General features: G+C 46.1%; 1 protein-coding gene across 3 annotated transcripts in view; it reads right to left on the bottom strand.

The window, feature by feature from the left end:
• SYNPR (synaptoporin) overlaps positions 1-21,454 on the bottom strand; it is a 110,703-nt gene extending 89,249 nt beyond the window's left edge. For 2 of the 3 annotated variants that reach the window (XM_075158449.1, XM_075158450.1), the window contains exons 1-2: positions 21,118-21,205; positions 20,972-21,037 (exon numbers count right to left, since the gene is read on the bottom strand). Coding sequence is in view for 1 of the 3 variants with exons in the window: in XM_075158451.1 (XP_075014552.1) it covers positions 20,972-21,037; positions 21,118-21,135 (84 nt within the window). In the remaining 2 variants the exon portion in view is untranslated. Of the gene's footprint in view, positions 1-20,971; positions 21,038-21,117 lie in introns of all 3 variants that reach the window. The other variant, XM_075158451.1, reaches the window with a different exon arrangement.
• Between the last annotated feature and the right edge of the window lie 753 nt (positions 21,455-22,207).

Genomic DNA, 22,207 nt, shown 5'->3' on the forward strand with positions numbered 1-22,207 from the left:
CCTGGACAGACACACATCCACTGCTGCAAAGACTCCGAATGGCTACGTGCTTCCACACTGGCACAGAATGTGCAGCTCTACCTCAGATTTTAAAAAGTCCAGTCTGCAAATACCAGATATGCTGGGGTGCTGAGCACAAAACCCATGCAATGAAGGGTTTGGATTTAATAATTTAATCTTGGGGGGGGGGTTGTCATAAAATAACAGGTTCTCTTTGGGAAAAATCTTGTTTTTACAGAACGTGGTCCCAATAAAAGAATGCATTCTTCCTTAGGTTTACTCCTGAATAAAAACCAGCTTGGCATCTTTGTTGGTTGAGACAAAACCAAATCACAACCGGCCAGATGTGAGCTATAATAATGGTGGTGATGATTTTGAGTTTGGTTTTTTTCCCCCACCAAGTATGCTAGTTATGAAACGGAGACTGAAAGGACTGAAAGAGAATTTCTGCATCTTTAATTAAGAAAACAGAATGAACTAGAAATCTGGAAAAATAACTTGTGACTAATACGCAGATTTTATCAGCTTGTGGATCGGAAGCCACAGTTTGCTGGAAGTTGTCTCCTTTTTGCTAATTTTCCTCAGATGAAAAAGGCACTTGTGTTCTCTCTCTAACTGAATGCTTTGCCTCCATGCCTTTTGCAGCATATGCTCAAGTTTGCAGTTACTATTGATAGAATGGGAAAGAACTACAATTCTTAAGATTTTATAAAAATCCTTTTTAAGCATAAATGCTGTAGAATTTAAATTATAATTCAGATATTCACACTCAAACATCAGTCCTGGAACCTTCCCTTGCAAAATTCCTACTGTAGATGGAATTTAATTTAAATAAAGGTTGCAATGGTGCACACGTTTAGACTGTGGCCTCACCGGAGCCTGCGTACATGCATGAAAGCTGGTGATGACAATAAAACAGTAGAAGTGTTCGGACTATTTAAGGCCAAATGTCCAGTGGGACACCTGAAAACTGCTAATTTGGAAGAGGATAGACTTTAGAGCAAGAAGAGAAGCCTGCTCTGTGATCATTAGCTGAAACCCCGGGAGGGAGCTGGCCTAGCAAGAGGGCGCGGGCTGGGAGAGCAAAGCTCCACAAGTGAAGCGTGCCCACGCTCTACGTACGCCTTCATATCAAGCATTTCTTGAACCCACCAGCCCCAGTGCTAATGGGAAGATGAAGTCATGAATCTCAATCTGCAAAAGGGGCAAAGCCCGTATCACACACAAGATTACTCCTGCAGGATTGGGGCTTATAATGACTCTCAACCAGAGTTTTCTGCAGCGGTCAAACCCTTTGTTCCCTCTCCCCCAAAAAAGCAAAAAAAAAAAAAAAAAAAGGGCAAAAAAAAAAAAAAGCATCTGCAAAAGTGCAAAGGCACTAATGCCGGTGGACTCTGGAGAGCACCTCAGCAGCAATGGATTTGGTCCCCCTGCAGCAGGGACAACCGCTGCCAGAGCATTACCCCTACTCCAGATGTTGGTGCAGCACTTGGACAAAGTTTTGGGGAGAAAGTGCAAGAGATGGTGCATATGGGCCCAGCGGATAGAGCAGCTCTGTTCCTGCCATTACTCATCTCCGAGGCTGCAGCCATGCCACAGGAGGTGGGATGTACAACGGGGAAAGTGGGCATTACACTGCCCACCTCTGCGTTTCTTCCTTCTGCTCTGATTTGAGAATTTTGCAACACGTTTCAATCAGAAAATGCTAACTAGGCCAAACTTGGACCACATCAGTGTACCACAGTATATAACTGCAAATAGGAAAACTGATTTCCATGTTATTAGGCACACAATAAACTAAAGGCACCACAAATAGGAAGTATTTATTCCATGTAGCTATAGGAATGCCTTTGTTACACTCAAGAACTATAGCTATGAATTAGACCTGGAAACAAAATTTCCGTTCCCTAGGCTTTTTTCGAAAGCAGCATCATACGGATATAGACGCAGATATACAAGCCCACACAATCTCTTAGGTGAAGTGACTAAAGCTATGATAATATGTATGACCGGGTAAGAAACATGACACTGTCAGTTGGTTAACAACACGATACATGAGAATGTAACACAGAAAACGTATTCCTAAGGAGTGTGAAAATACGTTAACTGCTTGATGCTCCTCACAATCCATTGTCAGCTACAGAAGGCACGCCATAACATCCAAATCCTGAGCGTCAAAGATTAAAGACATGATACACGGCCATAATCAATTTTAATTACATTGTTTTATCCACAATCACCCTGTAAACAGGTCAAGAGCTAAATGGATCAATAAATGAATTCCCCGCAAGTGCAACGAGCTGCATATTCAGCAGGGTAAGTTATCCCTGCCTATGGCTACAGAAAAAGAGTTCGCTCTCAGCATTATCGGGATGAGATCACATTTAAATTGGCTCAAGCTGTGGATCACAGCATTGCCAGCCCACTGCTTCCCAAAGGCTCGCTGCAAAGGGCAAGGCTTTCGGAGTGGCTGAGGATAGCTTACGTACCCACCACAGTGGTCTTCATTATATTCGGGATTTGAAGCATAAAACATTCAACAACAGGATATTTTAACTCCTCAAACCAGTCGACTATGTTTGCTGAATTAGACTGCATGACTGAGTTGGTAAGCACAACGAAGGAATAAGACTGAAACAAAAGCCCTGTTTAAAATAGGTTGCTCCTTTAGAAATTTTTGTAATTACACACTGCAAATGCATTTGCATGTTCAATGAGTAATACACGTTTCTTGTGATGAGAAAGCCTGGAAAAGCTTAATCAAAGCCTAGCTTATCAGCAAAGGCTAATTGGCTTCCATAGTGCATCATCCGGCAGAATCTAGCATTAGTGCAAGCTTTGCCAACCATTAGTTGGCAGAAAATCCCAATTTATTTTGATAACAGAGGTCTTACCTCCGGGGGTTTCCATGACCACATAATCAGGTGGTGCAGCAGTGGCCCATCCCATGCCCCCCAGTCAGCATCACCCAGTTAATCAACTCGACAGCCAGGAAAGGTGGGAACTGACCATGATGCAAACAGTAATTTGGGAAGGAAGAAAGGTACAAGGGCTGAAGGTACATAATGAGTTGAAATCTTTTTCTTTTAAGAAAAGAGTGTGAAATAGAAACTAATTAATAAACTGCCATGAGTAATGCAACCCAAAAATGCAAAATAATGATGGACTGAAGTTTTCCCTACAGCGAGTCGTCATCTCAGTTTGTGAATTGTAAGGCTGATTTCCCCACTGTTACGCAAAGAAATGGCCCTTTTTTCCTTTTATTCAGACTTTGTATTTTAGCTGCTGAGTCTTCTTTACACTGGGTGGGTTTGCAGGCAAGGAATAAATGTTCTCTTCCTGGGCGTGATCTGCCTGTGCAAAAATGTGGTGATATTCTGGGGAAGCACATCTTAGTACTTCCAGACTTGGATTTCCACCAGGATGACACATGACAACAAATAACAAAAAATCTAAGAAAGTCAGACCTTAATGGGGGCGGGGGGGTTACACACATTTTATGTAAAGAGGATTTTATTCATTTAACACTCCATTTGAAATCATCTTACATCTGTGTCACAGCTTGAAATTGTTATAATCAACCTAGTAGAAAGTATCCCGAGATACCATTTGCTTGGTGCAAGTCAACAGCATACTAAACCTAGTATACAGGAAATATTTTTGTCATTTCAATTCAGTGACTAATTCAAGGGTGAATAATCAAGTCCCACCAGAATCACCTGTAAGCATCTTGTGGCTATTTGCCACCAGGCCACAGCAGAATGGTATCTTCTTGGAGTCTCATATAGCTACTAAAAAAGCTTGTATTGTACAGTGGAAAGGTAAAGAGACAGCTCTGTAAGCATCATAGACTCATCAATACAGCACTTCATTGCTGAGAAGCTGAGCTAATTAGCACTGCCCCATTGATGGCATCACATTAGGACCCAACCCATCCCCTCCACATGGCACTGCCTGATGTTGAGTAGGTCCACCAGCTCATCCAGAGCCGGCCAAGGCATCTTGGGATGACGTGCGGTGCATGTCCCGCTAACGTTTGTCATTCAAATCACCCAGCTACAAAACTCCAACTACAACAGTTAAACACACGCAAAGCAATCTAATTTGGTGCTTCAGAAGACCAACGAAGAGTCCCCTCACTGCCTGTAAATTCAAGTGCCAGACCTGGGCGATTAGGACCGCGTGTTTCCTAGGTGATAAGCCTTTCATTTTTCTGGAAGACATCTGAAATAGAGCATAGGAAGATTAATCCTCCCCAGAGAAGGGAGAGTTCACTGGCTAATTTCTCTTGCATTTAGATGTAATAATTAGGCGTATTGATTCCCCTGCTTTGTTCCTTACCACTATAATGAAATAATTAAGACAACTTCAAGGAAATATTTGAAAGCTCGTTTCACATTGTCTCTTCAAACATGGGCCACCTAACACTTCTGTGCACACTCAAAGGGAAAAGCAAAGGCAGACCTATGCCTTATTTATCTCCGTAATTCATCAGGCACCAACTTCAGGCAGCAAAGCGCTGCCTCAGGCTCCACTCCATTTGCTTCCTATCATGACTATGAACAGGAACACAAATGAGATCCATCTGGTGCAGCCAGGACACACACTGCTCTGCTAAGCTCCCACAGCAGCTTGTTATCACCGGGGACTGGAGAGAGGCTGACCCCCTCCAAGAGTTATGAAGAAAAAAAAGCAATATTTGTAATATTTGTAATTCCCCTTGCAGAGCCTCACGGTAGCATTCTTGCAAAGTATTATGCAAACGTTACTTCCAGTTCAAATTTTTAAGTTTAAGATTCTTGGAAGATAATGCTGAAGTGTCTACACTGAAGAGCACTCATGACCTCCATTCTCTCAGACAGCAGCACAACCAGGTTTTTCAAATACAAGTATGAAATTATCCATGAAGGGCTCAATCTTTGCACTGCATCCACAGGGGGAAAACGTATCCCTGAGACAAGTGGTTTTGGGGCTCCCTGATGATCCTCAGGGATGTACAGCTTGGCTGAATGGATCAGGGCCCGAACTGTATGCATTGTGCACGTCTGCATGGATACTCAGGGAGAGCCAAAACTGGAACGATTATTAGAAGGATGAATGAAGATATTAAACCTGTAAAAAGTTCTGAGAAAAGCCACTTAAGTTGAAAAGGATTTTCTCATGTCTAATTCAACACTACTAATTCAACAGTTGATAAGAGTTCTCTGATCTCTGCAGCATGTCTCAGATTTAAATAATTTTCAGCAATGTATTAAATAGCCTTTAAAATATTAATCTTGTAAAAACACAGGGAAATGCATATGCATTTTAACACATGCTTGCTTCAAAAATACCACTAAGCCCAGCTGATACAAAATCATAGTCTCCCAGCTGCTGAGGGGCAAAGGGGATGACTGAAAAGAAAAAGCTCACTCCCCCAAAAGCATGCAGGTATGCTGTCCTGGAATATGACACCAGAGGTGTTAGATGTGGGTGAGCATTTAGGTCCAAAGAGAGCACCAAACCTTCCAGAAGTGAGGCATTTACTGCAGACTGTCATCACTGGAGTATCTTGACCCAAGAAGTGAAGTCGCAGCCTTCTCCGCCTTTTCCCTTTGTGCAAAGCTCACTCAGATTCTCGTGACTGAGGTAGCTCTGGCACAGTACTAGCTATTAACATTTAATAGGCGTCTCCTGTGTCTAGTGGTCACTCTGACAGCAGGGGACCGATGTTTATGATTGAACACTTCAAACAGAAATCTTAGATGTGGCTACCTCTCAGAAGGAGGAAACATCTGAAGAATGTGTTTCTCTGATATTTATATTCCCTTAGAAATGAACGGTGTTTTCTGTATGACTCACTCCATGTTTTTCACTTGCGATATTTTTAAACCGAGACCCAGCACTGATTGGAGTGCAAAAAGTGTGACTTTTCTCCCATCCTACCCCAAAGAGCCTTTCAGCCAGGTACAAGTGACAGTAGGAACTGGGAATGGGTCATCTCCAGGTTTACTATGGGGACAGAAAGCCTAAAAGAAATAGCTTTGAGATTTATGAACATCAGTCACACATGAAAGCTAAAACCTGGCAGTTTTAATGAAAAAGAAGTACTTGGACCCATTTTCTAGGAGAACATCATGTATATTTGAAAACAAACAGAAAACCCCACCCAGAATAAGGGCTCCTTTCTCTCCCCTCCACCCAAGAGTATCTTTACAGTCTAGATCAGAGCTAAATAAAAAAAAAATGCAATTAATTAAATAAACAATTCGAGGAGATATTCTCATGACAAGTGATCCAATGCAGATTGTTCCCATGAATTTCCTCCTACTGCACATCCCTCCTCAAGTTCAGCATGCTTATTTGAGAGCATCCCGGAAAAACCCGTGCCTGTCATAGCTACGTGGTAGGGGCTGCACCCAGAGTGTCCAGGTCTGAAAGCACTAGTCTCACTGTCGGTCTCAAAGAGCCAAAAGATGCGGAAAAGACATACAACAAATAACGATACAAGAGTTTCAGTGGTTTGAAACTGTTCCCTGGAGTCCAGCTTCTCTTTCAGCTTGGGGAGGGCTGAAGGGTTCCTTGCTGGAACAAGGTTTGCCATGAAATCACGTTGGCTGGGCTAATCTGCCTTTAACATCAGGCGAATGTAAATGCTGCCTTTCTTTAAATACAGTTTAGTTCCTTCATAGCATCGTTCAAGAGACATAAATGCAAGCCTCAAGCTCAGGCAGACACAACTAGCTGTTCAACGGAAAATCACGGGCAAGATTTTGCTCTGGGCAGAAGGATTTTGCTAATGGTTTTGCAAAACATTTTTTTCTGCAAGAGCCAGAAAGAAGAGGAAAGTTGAGGCAGAAGAACCACAGAAGCAGTCAGGACAACAATAAAACCTGGAAACTTGAGAAGAGGTAAGAGAGGGCTTTCTGCCCAGCCAGGGGGGAAGGAGGCTGCGAACGCGGCGTCCCTCACCGGACGCAGGAGCGCACCCGGCTCCTCCGTACTGCCAGTGCAAATAAACACGAGTGCCTCACCGAAACATCTGAAGCAACTTCTTCTTTTAAAAGAAACAACCTGCAAAGGTCTGAAAATCTGGCTAACGATTCAGATCAAAAGGGGTAACATTATCACAGAAACCCATTCAGTCTATACAAAAATTTCTCCAGCTCTCCAAGTGACAGGGAATACACTGTTTTCTTTGCAGTAACCCAGAACTGTACAAGATACAGAGTTTATATAAATTTCCATTCAGATACGTTCTCTCTTCCCCTCCCCACCAGCAGCTTTTAAAAGATGTGTCTTGAACTTACAGCACTGGAGGGCTTTTTCTTCTCAGATTTTTAATTCACTGGCATCATAAAGACCTTTAGCAATTTACAGTGTGAAGAGCACTTTCTCTTCGCATTGCCCTGCTTTGAGCCAGTTTGACCATTACGGTTACTTCATTACTTACATTGCATTACACAGGGGCAAACGAGGCAGCCGCGCTCCTCTCTGCGGCAGATGTGCCCCGGGGCTGGCATGAGCCAGATGTTTCCCAGGGCCCCACATCAGGCGCAGAGGGTGGGCTGCCCGGCTTGCTTTACCCCAACTGCCCCTCCACAGTGCCAAGCCAAACAACACACCTCGTACCCTAATGCTAGCTTGAAAATAGGGTAAATCAGGGAAATACTGCAGAGGAGGCAGCCACATCATCAGGCTACACTACTCAAGGTGTTACAATTAGCAAAACAAAACAAAACAAAACAAATCAACAAAAAAGGACTTGTGGGAGACATCCAAATTCTGCTGAACGATGAAAGGAACACCTGAGGGACCACAATATATTTCTTCCTGCCTCTTGCCATGATGGTCTCAGCTATTTGTCCTCCTGCAAGTCAGTGGGACGCAAGCCAGACTCCTCAAACCCTGAAGCAACGCTCCCCACACATGGTTTTGGCGATAGTTTTGTCAGGGATTGAGTGTCACAAATTTCAGGTTTAGCGACTGTGACCAGCCAACACGCAAAGCTTTCGCCCTGTTACTCAGTTACTAACAAAATGACATCTTAGCCAGAAAATTGTGCAGGTTTTCTTCAGACATGTTCAAAGCAGAGCACTCCTGCAGCTCCTCACCTAATTTCTAACCACTGCTTCTGCGAGACGTCTCTTTTCCCTGGGTCCTTCCCATCCTTACGTGCTACGTGTTGGCTTTAAACATCGCAAACAATACAGGTGGTAAAAACCAGAATAGACTGCAAGAAGCTCACTTTCCTCTTTGAAGGCACCTGTGCTTTCTTGGTAACACGGCAAGCTGATGAAATGCCAGGAGGCCAGTCTATAGGGAATACAAGAGCGCTATACGTGGCACGTTGAATCTGATTTCACTGCGTACCACCATATGGAACAGAATCTCAGCAGCATCAAACGTTTACCTAAACTCCATTAATGTCTTCTCCAAGCCAATATTTATAGCATACACACCAGTAGCTGCTGTCAGAGTGTGTATAAATGTTAAACTGAACTGTTAAAGAAACATAATGACAGATGTAGAGATGCTGAAGAGTGCAATCTATTCTAATTTATGATAATTTATTTCCATCATCTGGAGCCCTATTCAGAAGAGAAAGCTGAATGCATCCCAAAGCGCATCACGGGGTGGAGTGTAAAAATCCCCAGGAAAAAAAAAAAAAATCTCTTTTAAACCAAGCGAGAGTACTCTTGTCCTAACACCCAGGACATGCTTAGCAATCTCTCTGTGCAGAAGTAATACAGATGTGGGGTACTCGAGCCCTGCCTCCCGGCAGCCCAGTGACACACAGGTTTTATTGCAAGTTGGGAATCGCTGGGAACTGTTTGTCCCATGAGAGATGTTTGATCCTTGCTGAGTCACTACTTTTTAGGGACTAAGCTGCGCAAAAAACCATTTATAGCTCTGTCAGAGCCTCTTCAGCTGCATTAACAACCAACACTGCACCCATGGGTGGCCAGCACTAATAAGCACGTAAACAAAAAGATGGAAAACTATTTTTAAAATTGAGTGAACTATGCCATGGTGAGCTATATGGCAGAAAGAGCTTTTCTATTTAACTCCTCAGCAACGCAAGGTGTGCTGGATCGGTTCTGCCACGAGACCTGAGCCCTGTTTCAGTCTCTTGTTGCTGTCGTTCTGCTGTGAAAACCATGATGGAGGGGATGAAAAAAAGAAAAGGAAAAAGAAAAAAAAAAAAAGAAGCAGTGACAGCACTTGGTCCCTGTAGCAGGGAGTGCTGCCAGGCCGCCGAGGACCGCAGGCAAGGAGCTCATTTTCACGGCATCGTCCTTCCCCGGGAAGTGCCGTAACGCGCGCGGCGGCGGCGGGAGGCTTTCTGCCGCGTGGCACAGCCAGCATCCCCTGCATATGTCGGCCCGCCGCGAAGCCAGCTCCTGCTGCCTGCCAGGGCCTCGCAATCTGGACAGGCACAGATTTTGTGCTGGAACGGGCGCCCTCTCCGCAGAGCCGCCTGCCACGAGTGACAGGCTGCAACGGCAGCAGCGGGAGCGTGCACGGCCCACGGAGCCAACGCAGCAAAACAAGGAGGTTCACAAACGCGGCTCGCTGGTTCTCTGCTGCGTGCACTGTGCTGCCTCTGTGCAGCTCTGAAAAACCTCCACGTTTGACCAAAAAAAGGGCTAGGCGCACAATATAAACGTAGACTACAACACCAATATGCACATGCCATCTTAAAAGTCAGATGAAAATTTTCCACCAGGACATTTTCTGCATTTTAAACTTGCTCATCTTTTTCCAAAAAAGTCGTCATCTTCCCTCCAAAAATGTCAACTCTTCTTTGCAAGTCCCAACGCTAAGGGCTTGCAATATCTGCCCTGGGAACACTACTGCTGTGCCTCCAAGGAGTTTGGGTTGGCCCCTCGTGCTGCCCCTGCTCTGTAAATCAGGCTCCACGGCCAGGCTACACCGCCCCGAGGGTCACGCTTGACGTGATCCATCACCGACTCCTCCAGGAGGAGCGAGCCTGGGGCATCGCTGGGGGATGCTCTGGGCTGCGGAGAGGAGGAGGAGAATAGGACCCAACCACTGTTTCTTTACAGAAATATTTTGAGCTGAAATATTGTAGTTTCTGGCAAAAATATTCCTTCATTCACAATCTCACCAGAATGCCAAATTTCCAATGGAAATTTAGGTTAAAAATTATTCTTCCTCCAAGGAAATGAAATTCCTTTTTCCAAGTCAGCTCTACCAATGACTCTATTTGATGCAGCGATGACGGCAGCTTCCCTGACATCAAGGTACAGCCCAAATCGCAAAGGACAAATACTCCACACGCCCCTCAGCCACCCAGCCCAGGCTATAAAACACGAGGGAGCTCACTCTAATACCTTTCCTTGCCATGAAAATACCGCACGCTCCCAGCTCCCTTACCTCCTCCCGTCACCATCGAAGCCCAGCCACCAATAGCGCAGGGGAAACGTGTAACCACGTCTTTATTTGAAGACTTTTCCACACATTCAGAAATCAGCTGCAGTGGGGCTGCCTGGCTACGTGCCGCTGGGTACCCACGTTTTGCATGGCTGCCCAGAAAGCCAGCAGCCTGCCAAATGCTCTCAAACCGGGCGCTTGGCTGGGACTAGTCAATAGATGTGCCCAGTCAAAGCCATACAGCGCTGTGCTTCTGCTCTCTGAGGGATCAAACTTTATTAATTATCCCACTTGAAACTGATTCTGTTTTGCAATAAAAATCTCAGCTCCTGGCCTCAACCCTCTCAATGAGTAATTCCATCAAGGAAACTCTTCTTGCAGCACCATTCACAGAAGGAGATTAAAAAGAGGAAGAGAATATGTTCAGAAAGAAGCTCTATTGAGCCATACTGATGAATAATCTCCCTGTCCATATGCCTTTGGTCACCAATTGGAAAAGTCAGTTTGAGATGCACTCGGTACTTGGCAGCGTGCAGCTTCTGTACTTTTATCCATACTCAAATGCATCCTTGCGTCTGCGTGCAAGATTAGAATAAAACGCTGCTACGATACAAACAGCAGAGACCATGTATATCAGCTCGCTGAGATCAAAGGCACACAGCAGCAAAGAATTTAATTAAAATGTTAAAATTAAACAGGAAGGCATCCATTGTTTAATTTTCTGGCAGGCGTGTTCTTTCAAACCCGGACCTAATTCCGCTCCAGCACGCTGACTGTCCTTGGAGATGGCCATCAGGAGAGCTCTGCCGGATTTATTGGCTGCTGGATTTGGCATTGGGGAATCCCATACTTGCTTTAGTTTTGCAAGGAGAGGTTTTCAAGCACAGTCTGTAAAAGCAGCTTAGAGAAACTGCTCAACTCCAAAGGATAATTATTACAATAGATGTATTCTGCAGTAATAAGCCAATTGCCAGTATCAAACCTAACCCCACGGGGCTGGGCACGATATACACCCACGGGCATCATTCCCCCTTACAGTCCCAACAGGGAGCTGTGACCTTGCCGTGTTCAACCGCTCCCAGGCACCACTCTCTCTGTAAGAAGGTTGTTTTAAATGGGGTAAAAAACAGATGCAGAGCAGTGGGTTTTTGTGTGCAACATCACCTCTGCATGAGGAGTACCAGGCGGAAGCCACTATGTGGTTTTAAACTTGCACACAGATGAGGGGTTTGTCTTGTTTTGCTTCGAGCATACCTCCAGCACACAGCCAGGGAGAAGATTATCCTGAAAACACTTCAAGCGAGGCTTAAGTTTGCTTGTTAAACAACTGTAAGATATTTCCTGGCATCCTGAGGTATTTTGACTTGGATGCTGAAGGCAGCCATAGGCCATAATACAGCCCACATCAGGGAGGCTGAACCAAGGCTGTCTCCTTGGTTTTTGGGAACCTGGCAAGGAAGATTTTGCTTCTATAGTATTATTTGGGGTGCCACAGAGGCTTTTCACCTAATATCAGGAAGATCGGCAAATGCCATGTCAAACATGGGGCCCCAATACAAGTACCCAACACGCAAGTGCCAATGGATTTGATCTGAGGCTTATCACTTCAAGCCAAAGATAGTTTGGATTTGCATCACCTGAGAAATAACACAGGAGGGCACAGCATTAACATCAGAAGTGAAGACTGAGGACAGATGCAATAAACTTTTTTGAAATTCAAAGAGCTACTGAAGAGCTGTTATTATAAATTACTTCCTGATGTATCAACGATCTCGCCAATGTTAGGTAGCATTTTTTTCTGAGATCTTCTGGGCAGAGTTTCACCCTCAGAATTTCACTTCAGGTTCTTGAGCACTTCTAGTGAATATTCAGTCAGGCTGTTTGCAGCAGGCTCTGGTATTTCTCATGGAATAAAGATCAAGCTGACAGGTCAGGAGTTTTGCAAGACAGTCAATCAGATTTATTTCTCACAGTGGGTCTGGGTCTGTACACCTCCCATCTGAAATTTTATAACACTTTATTGAAATCTTCCTGCTCCACAGTTTTTCTCCTGCTTCCTTAACACAGAGAAACAGGAGACTACCTCCCCGCTGCTGTCTGGCACATCTCAGTGCCTAGGATGCCTGTTGGGATCTTCTTAGCAAAGAGACATCCCCAATCCCCCAGAAAAAAACCCTGCGTAGGGTGTCATGATCTCTGACCACTCTGAAAACACCCATGCTAAATTCTGCTTTGCGATGGCACTGCCAAACTGGGGCTGGGGCATCTGCACCAGCACTTATCTGGGAACACAGAGCTCCCTCCGACTTTTATCCCAAGCTCCAGGCTGCAGCACTTTCTGCTCCCCACAGCATTAGCTCGGCAGCTCCCGCAGGCTCTGCCTCTAACACAGCCTTCTCCCCAGGTGCTAAGGCATTTTGGAGAAGGCACAGGCAGAACAGCTTGTTCAGAGAAACACATTTATCTATCCATTAGAACATCACAAAGAAAGGAAAGGTAAAACAATAAAGGGCAACGAGCACATTACTTCAGCCTTTCCGGGCCAGTTTTCCTGGATGGTGCACATACCCCACTGCTTCAAGGACCAAAGTTGGCATTAGGCTCGTGAGACCTTTCTGCTTTCCTCTCCACACTGAGGACCGTAACATTGCTTCATGCCATAGATGGCTGCTCGTCTGGAAAACCCCCTCTCTTGAGGGGCCACGTCAGTCTAATCCTCTGCCGATCCTTCTCCCCTAGCAGCGTTATGAAAATACTCAACCATGGCAGAAACCGAGCTGTCCGGTGCAAGACTCCCTGCCTGGATTTCACTCCCTCTCACCACAACCAACCTCTGAGCCTGACCGACAGGAGTTCTCACCTCACCACGCATTTCGGCTTAGGTTTGAGCAGTTTGCAAATGCATACAAATACTACACAAAAAAATCTTCTGGATTGTGCACCCATGGACATGCCCACATCCATAGGCTGCTAATGAGGCAACACCTAATATTTTTTGTTTATATAAAAGGTTTTTAGAGAATACTTCCTGACTTGCCATTACCAAACCCTTTTAATGCCATAATTTGTATCTACAGTTATAATCATTGAAACCCCCATCATTTTATGCAATTTAAGCATTTCCTTAAGAATGGGGAGCATGGCTTTTCTAACCGAGTAAAGTATTCTGAATGGGAAAACACTGCTTCCAAAGACAAGCCTGAGAAGTCTCTACAATGGCCAGAAGATAAAACTGTGCAAATTAAACAAAGCAAAAGCTTACAGTTTGTCTATATTCAGTATTCTTTTGCTTTTGCCAAAAAGCAAGCAAGCTGTCACCTTAGCAACTATGTCACACTTTGCAGTACATATGCCACTTTGAACAAACACCTTAAAAGCAGCACCTCCACACTGTATGTTCCTTTCCATAATGTTCTTCACAGCACTTTGCAGATCCCCCGTGAGAGAAAAAGCCATTAAGACCCCTCTGGCCAGTTGCCGGGCTGGACAGCCAGACAGTCGGCCAAGTGCTGTTTTCCACACTGCACCCCAGGACCATAATACTACTTAACCGCTTTTATTCAGTGCCGAAGGAGAAAGCTGCACTTGCAGAGGTGTGGCGTGAGCACTTTGCTTTCCATCGCCAGCACAGAGCCCAGCGCTACCTGCTCTCTGCCTCTCCCCTTCTCCCGTGCCAGGAGGAGGTCCCCTCTCCCGGAGCAGAGTGGAGACTTCAGCCAGCGACCAGGAGGTCTCCTGCCCCTTGCCATCACACATAGTGCCCCGAATCCAAGCTAACTCAGGGATCACAGGATCCAAATGGCACCTCCAAGCCTGTCCTCCCCCGACTGCAACATTTGAATCCAGAGATGTCAACATGCAGGGCTCTTACCCGGAGCTCCAATTATGCAGATGCTGATTTACAGGAGTGATGACTGAAACATGTCCCTCATAAAAATTGGCAAGGAGACTTTAACCGTGTATGTCTAATGGCAGAACCCTTTATCTCCATGCCTCTTCTTGCTAGTTTGCAAGTCAGATCATTTTTGTTCTTCCTTTCATAGAAACCTGGTTTGCATATATAATCAAATTTAGCATTAATGAGTCTCTCTCCTCATCCTCTATTCCTAAGGCTTTGAACAGCCACACTCGGATAACGCCAGAGGATTCTGCCATCAAGAAGGTGGCTTACCATAAGGAGATTTTACCAGTTTCACCCAGGGATTTCCACGGAAGCAGTATATAACTCCAAGAACTCCTGCCTCCGGGAGCACTGTATCTCAACCATATGTGCTAATCCTACATAACTCATTTATACCAGGTCCCACTCTGGGCTGCTTGAGAATCACCAGGATTTCAATGGATTGTTTAAATGAATAACCTTTTAAAATCAACTCTTCCATGATCACAACATGAGCCTAAGTGGAAAATGGTAAGCACTTTTCAGATGAAGGATGTCATTTATTTGCAATGTGGTCAGGCAGTGCTGACCTTTTCTCCTTCCCTCCTTGCCTGTATCAACATTCGTACCATTTTAAAAGCAACTTTTCGATGGGACAAGATTAGCACAGTTCTCAGTTTCCAACAAGATATGCACACAGATAAACATGCACGTGAACAGCGTGCAGAACAGCCAGCTCTCTGCAGTCTGCACAAAACCATGGGATCACAAGACAGATTTTCTGCTCTTTCACTTGTGTTCTGGGTTTTCAGTCTTTAGGGCTTCCATCCTTCTTCTACTACCCTGATCTAAAAGCATATGGTTTATCAAAGCCAAAGGTTTCAGAATCACAGGACTCCCAGAAGTTGAGACTTTAAGACCACAAGGTAAAATACCATGTGGACACTGTTATTCTGCTGCTGCCTTTATCCAGTCCCGCTGACAGAGTGACCTATGGCTTTCACATCTGTCTTCGGTGAGACTACAAAAACTTTTCAGATCTTTCCTATCGCTCACAATAGAGCTGATATCTAAGGGCAAAATCCACCTCCCAGTTCTTCCTCATAAAAGTAACTTGTCCAACAGTTTCCTGCCTGCAGATTACCGATGCCCCGACGTGTTCAGAAGTCGTACGTCCAACGACAAGGACGATAAAGCCTGCTCACAGGGCCCGGCTCTCTCGGACGCTCACATCCCGTTGTTTCACTGGGGCAATTTTTGTCTGTACAGAGCTGCAGTATATTTTGCATGCATTATGCTAAGCTGCCTATAAGAAATCATCCAATTAATGACAGCTTACAGAGAAGGGTTAGTTACACGGTAATTACCTTTCTAATATTAAAATACCATAGACATGGATTTACATTTTTTAATTAAGTGGCACATGTTTTATTGACCTGACACTACACATACAAGATCTTTGAGATAGACCAGGTTTTCAAGAACAGCTAGGTACCTACATCCCAAGGCAGACATCAAAAAAATTGACAATACATTTTTTACATGTGTTTGTATATGTACCACGTCAAGATGGACCCAGCACTAAATGCAGCATCTAATCCTGGCATTGCATAAGCAACATCAGCAGGCAGAAAGAAATATTCTTTTTATTAAGACTTTTCTTTCAATATGAGGGTAGAGAAGATCAAACACTCAACTCTTCCAGCCCTGCATCCATGGGGAGCATTAAGCTTCAGCAAGGTTACCCTGCTCCATCACCTAAAGTCTCTGCCCATGCCAGAGTAGACAGCAACTTCTGGTCAAGCAAAAAACAAACAAGCACACCAAACGTGATGAAGAGTCTCAGGCAACTATAAAATATCTCAGGCCCATCATACACTATACAGAGCAAACTCCTAATCACACATGCCTCATGCAAGCATTACCTTCTTAATTTTTTTTTCATTTATTTTCATCATCTCAAGATATCTAGGCTTTTCTAGGACACACTTGAAAGCATGCAGCTACTTATGTCCATTCATATGCATGCAAATATAATCCAACAAAAGTGGTCCATGGCCAGATGAGCAATCAGCATTAGGACAAAAGACAAGACTTATTATCAGTCTTTCAAGATTCAGATTCCCTTTGCCATCCAAATACACATCTGTTTGGAAGGCAAGGGTTGCTAACCCTTTCAGACGCTATACAATCAAAGCAAGCTTGACTCTTGCCAGGCTGGCAACGACCTGGCCTTTCTCCTGGCTCACAAGACAAATGATCACATCGTGAAGGCAAGGAAGCAAAGCAAGGTTAGCTTGGTCCATGCACACATGGAGTTTTGAAACCGCCTTGCAATTCCTTTGTCCGATTTCCACCAGAGACGAATGGGGATTTGTTGTCCAAATGCCCTGAGCTGCTTTGGAAATCTTTGGCACATCCCAGGAGGATGTTCATGAGCAGTGATGATCTGCACTCATGCAAGACCTGGAATGTATTTTTTCTGCACAAAAGCAAGAATTAAAACAAGTCCTCAGACACATTTGCGTTCGTTGAATATCTTCATGCCCACTTCCAAGTTGCCCTATCAAGAAAAGCCTCAGTATCCACAAGATTTGTCCTGCAACATAAATGATTCGCATCTGCCCTGATACAAGCAGCACTGCCCTAGAGAGAGCCACCTGTACAGTTTTTGTGCCCAAAATACCCCTTCTGCTGTGCCCATACCAGCCTAGACAGGGCTGCAAGCTGGCGGAGCAGGGAGCTTGTTGCACGGTATTTTAAAACAACCACCTGCAGATGATCAGCAAGGCAATCGCAGTGCCTCCCAACCTGCAAAACGGTGGAGTTTCTGCATCTCTGCTATTTATTGAGGATTACAGGGAAAGGTGTTATGGGTAGCACTGCAGCTCCTGTTATTTTACACCAAAACTGGACAAATGTCAGGTCGCTTTGGTCTGCAGGAGGAAAGTTGTTTATGGTAAATCACTGTGAGGAAGCAGCAGAAGTAATTACCAACCTCAGCCAAGTGATACAAAGTTTCCATTTTTACAAAAATATTTTTGCAGGTAACCACCTGATGAGGATGAGGCAGTTCATATACACATCACACTGCGATGCAGGGCCCTGCTTTTCACTTGATTTGTAGGGCTCCAGGGAGGCAACGACTGCAAAACGAACAGACCACAACCGACCAACTTGCTTGTCTTGCTTACTTTTTGCGGAGCCCAATAAAAGCAGTCTAAACACATCCAGAGATCCACAGGACTGAAATTAATCCAGGGAGACGAATGAACATATTTCTTCTCTTTCACCTTTCCTTATTCATGATTGTCAGGTGCACGTATAGGACAGTCATTTCTCAAGTGAAGTTGTAATAGTGTTTGTGACGTTGCAACCGGTTGTAGTGCCACAGTAGGTTATCATGAGAAATAAGCTCCAGAAGGACACCCTCTTCTCATGCAAAGGGAATAAAGAGGAGCAAGAACAAACTCGGCTTTTACACAGCTTTTCCCTGCCCCCAGCCCATGCCACAAAGCGAGAGTTGACTCAAAGCTGGAAACACCCAGGGCCTATCTTGTACAGCTGCGTGCAGTTTTCCAAGCCCAGATTTGTGATCCACATACTGTAAGTACACAATCTATTACCAAGAGTTCAAAAAATGCAACTCTTGCTTAATTGCTGAAAGTAACTTTTTTTTCCTTCCCTCTCTCTCAACCTGTCCTGGACCTCAGCCAATATTGTCTCTTGATGGCTTCTAAATGCAATTTCTTGGCTGAAAATAAGATTACAAAGTACATGAGAAATACAAATGAAAACATATTGCGGTGCTGTGAATATTCAGAAGAATCAGTCTTATCTCAGCATCTTCTCTCTGGGTGTCAGGTGATAGTCAAAGTAGATTGAAGGTCAGATAAAGTCCCTGCTGCTCGAGACAGAGGTCCATGTCTCAGACTGATACAGGTGAGCTGGAATTTGCACACCTATAGATTGCTTCTGCAACAGTTACAGTTTCACACTTGAGAAACCTACAGCCACACCAGTTGCCTCCAGACTGGCAAATGTTTGCACTCATTCGTACACAAATTTCAGCAGCACCGTTATACAAGAGGTTTATTAATAAAGACGCGCTGACCCCTGAGCCACCGTGGGCCTAACCAAATTGCCCAAAAGATGAGAGTACAAATTCAAGGCTGGTCTGCCTGAACTAGCTGAGGACATTTTTGGTCTACACCATCTCCACCCTAGAAGCCCTTCTGAGGAACCCCCCCACCTCTGCCATCTGTGCTGCAACACCACAAAGCCTCCCCTCAAGCACCAGAATGCCCAATGCCCAGAATCGCTGCGTCACCAGCTGGGCTATGAACTTTATTTCTTTGCAGATGCAATCTAGGGCTCAAGTGGGAGGTGTTAAGAGGTGCCATGAGTAGCATATGGGCTATAGTACACAAACAACAGGGCAGAAATGCCAGTTTTCCCCTTCCTAGATTGCAGAAAGGGCTTTCCCCACCTCTGTGTCCTACCTGCTTGCTCTTCACACTAGAAATCCAAAACTTGGCTTTCTGGGAAATATGCATTAAAAGAAGCCTAAGTTTTCCAAAATCAAAAGTTAACATCTCCCTTTTTAGATGACAATTAAGCCAAAAGAAGACAACATTAAAATTACTGGCACTTGCTTTCCCAATCCCTAAATTGTAAAGCCGGGTGTTATGATTCAGCTGTCACGTCACTCGCACGACACCGGTCACACCCTCTGGCAGGTGATTACTGTAAAGCTCCGAAAAACTCATCAGCATTAACAAGAGCAGGATTAATAAATTCCACTGTCACCAGCACTTTTTGCATAAAACCCCCCACTCACACATCATTCAACACCTGAAACGAAACAGCTGTAAATCCAGCAATTAGTGGTGTAATTTGCCGGTTCTGATCAAGCTCACTGAGGGCTGCAGGGCTGCCAGGGAACCTGGAAGCGGCTGGAGCATTTGGTCTCTTTTTAAAGTTTAAAATTATAATTAGGCTGATAAAAGGAGTCTGAGGGAGAGACGAACACTTAGTTGAGACCGGAGACAGTAGAGAGAGATGGAGAGCAGTTGGTAGGCATGGTGAGAGGAGAAGGAAGATGGGAGCAACAAGATGAAGTGAATAGAGCTGGAATTTGGGTAATCCAAAAAGCCTTTCAAGTATGTATTTAAAAAAAAAAAAAAAAAAAAAAAGTCTTCCACACCCTGAGATATCATACACTAAAATGTACTTAATTCTACTCACACATGCATTTCAAAAGGGCAAAAAGTAGTTTCTCACACCATCTTAAATGTTAACACACTTTGCACTCTTCTCCCGCATTCCCTTATTGCCAAGGACGGATACATCTCAGCCGTGTCAGCAGAGCTCTGTTTACATACAGCCGCATGTGCATTTATATATATACAAACAGGCAATGTGCAGACAGAGCAGCCAGAAGAGTTCTACATGTGGCTTTCAACCATGACAAAGGCAGCTTTTACATTTGGCTGTTGGAAGAAGTTACAGACTAGGAAACTGCCAAGAGGAAAAGAGTTCCCACTCGCTGTCCCGAGGATGCCAACGCACCGGGGGGAACAGTTTCCTCGAAGGGCACAGCCAGTGCCCCCCGGCCCAGAGCCATTCCCGGAGGAGCTCGCTTCCCAGCCACCACCAGACACAGCTTCACTGGGCAGATAGTCAACGACCACGCTCCCAGCAGCTATTTGCCATAGAAACAGCTTTGCTCCCTGTTCTTCTGCTTCGCAGCGAGCGCTGTAGAATGGTTGAATCACCCCCAGAGCAGTGCCCGGAGCTCAATCCCTGGATGTCCTGACTTCTCGAAGTAAGAGCAGCAGCACCGGGTGGGTTTGCAGGAGCTCTGGGCAAGGAACACAAGGGACCTTCTCCATCCTCTGGATGCGAGTCACCCTGCTGCGGGGCCACCTTGTCCCAAGCCCATGGCACCACCACATTCCCATCACCCAGCTCCGCGGGACCTGGTGCTTAGAGGCGCCCAGCAGAGAAGAGGAGCTGCTGACTGCAGGCAGGGACCAGGTCTGGGGCGAGCAGCTGCCCCCAGCACGCCAAAAAACACCCCCTCGCAAACAGCCCACGGCCGGGCTGCACGCGGCGGGTGCTAACGTGGATAAACGCACCCGCACGGGGACGCGCCCCCCAAAATACGCGGCTTACATAATTCCCCAGCCAGTCGGCGTTAGGAGAATGTGATTAATCCTCCATGACATGTTCTGAACTTTCCGTTCAGAGAGGCTCTCTCCTCCCGCAGACCTACTGGCGACGAATGTCATTTGACCTGCAGACTTCACTACAAATGAGCATCAGAGCAAAAAACAGTGACATTGCTCCGCAAACCAATTATCTGCCTCCTTCTCCGCTCGGCCCAGAGACAAGTTTGCTAAATGCATAATGAGGATTTTTTTTTTTCCCCCCGTTTTAAAAAAAAATCGTTTACAGCACAAGGGGGGGGGGGGGCACTCACAAACCCAGCCCCCAGCCCGCCCCGCCGGCCACACCGCTGTAGGGTGCGAGTCCCCAGGCTCAGCCTCTCGCCCCCAGCCCCCCTGCCCCCTGTCCCCAGCCCCTCCGCAGCCCCCGCCGGCGTCCCAGCCCGGTTCCCACCTGTTCCGCGGGGCGCAGCGCCGTGCGTGCACTTTGGGGACATCCCCCCCGCCCCAGCCCACCCGCGGCCGAACCCCCCCGGGGACTCACCCACTCGAGCACCCTGAGGAAGGCCAGCGGCTCCTTCACCACGCGGAAAGTGCCCGCGGAGGCGAGCTGCGGGCAGAGAGAGGGAGTCAGCACCGCGCCCGCTCCGCGCTCCCCCGCATCCCGCCCGCCCGCGGGGCTCCGCGTACCTGGTCCACCGCCTCCATGGCGCCGCAGCCCCGCGGAGCCGAGCGGAGCGGAGCCGCCCGCCAGCCGAGGATGCGCGGCGCTGCCCCCGCGCACGCCGGGCGGAGCAGCCGGGCGGGGCCCCGCGCCCCCCGCGCCGCCCCGCGGAGCCGCCCTGCGCCCGGGCACCGCTCCGGCCTCCGCCCGCTGCCTCGGCGCTGCGTCCGCCGTCGTTCCGCCACTTCTTTAAATTATTATTAATTTTTTTTAAAATAATTTTTATTTCGGGGCAGGAAAGGAAAAGGAACTCGTCGGGGGAAGAAAAAAAAAAGAAGAAAATACACTGCCTCCCCCACTGCCTGCAAAGAAACTATTAATGTTTTTGTGGGAGCAGCAGGGACAGGGAATGGCACCACATTGCACCGTGTCCTTCTTTCCCCTCTCACCCTTCTGGGGCGAACTTGCGGCAGCAGGGCCACAGCTCTGCTAGCCTGCTCTCTAAGCGCTCCGTCCTGCATTTTCTTGACAGCAGAACAGATTTTGTGTCTTGCCTTGCCATCGTTCTGGCCTCGTTTCCCAACATAGCCTTAATAATTATAATATATCCTAGGTGGCACAGCCTGGCAGGAGCAGCAGTTCCCTGTGTCCATCCAGGCTTGTGTTGCCCTTGCATGCTGACAGCATTTCCAGTTCATTGTGGCATAAAAATATCACCATGAGGGGTTTGTGATGGAGCCAGGTCCTGCCCCAGCAAAGGCTCAGGAAAGTCCTGAGGGCACCAAACCATCACCCTGTTTAACAGGGCATATCCAGCAACCAGATTTAGGCTCCAATTCTGCAAACATTTGCATATTCACTTAACTGCCACCCTGACAACCAGTTGTGCCACCAGAAGGGCACCAGTGCTCAAATAGGATTTCGGCCCTAAGTAGGTCAGAGACTGCAATATCTGCCTAAAAAATACCTGAAGCTTTTATGCGCTGTAAGGAATCAGCCATCTGCAAAAGTTTAATAAGTCAATTAGCTTTGCTCAGACTAAAGCACTATTTAAAAAAAAAAATCTAAATGTATTCTGGGAGTAAACAAGATGCATGTGGGGGGAATGAATTTTTG

This window comes from Calonectris borealis, chromosome 10 (genome assembly GCF_964195595.1).
Source record: "Calonectris borealis chromosome 10, bCalBor7.hap1.2, whole genome shotgun sequence".
NCBI classification, from domain to species: domain Eukaryota; kingdom Metazoa; phylum Chordata; class Aves; order Procellariiformes; family Procellariidae; genus Calonectris; species Calonectris borealis.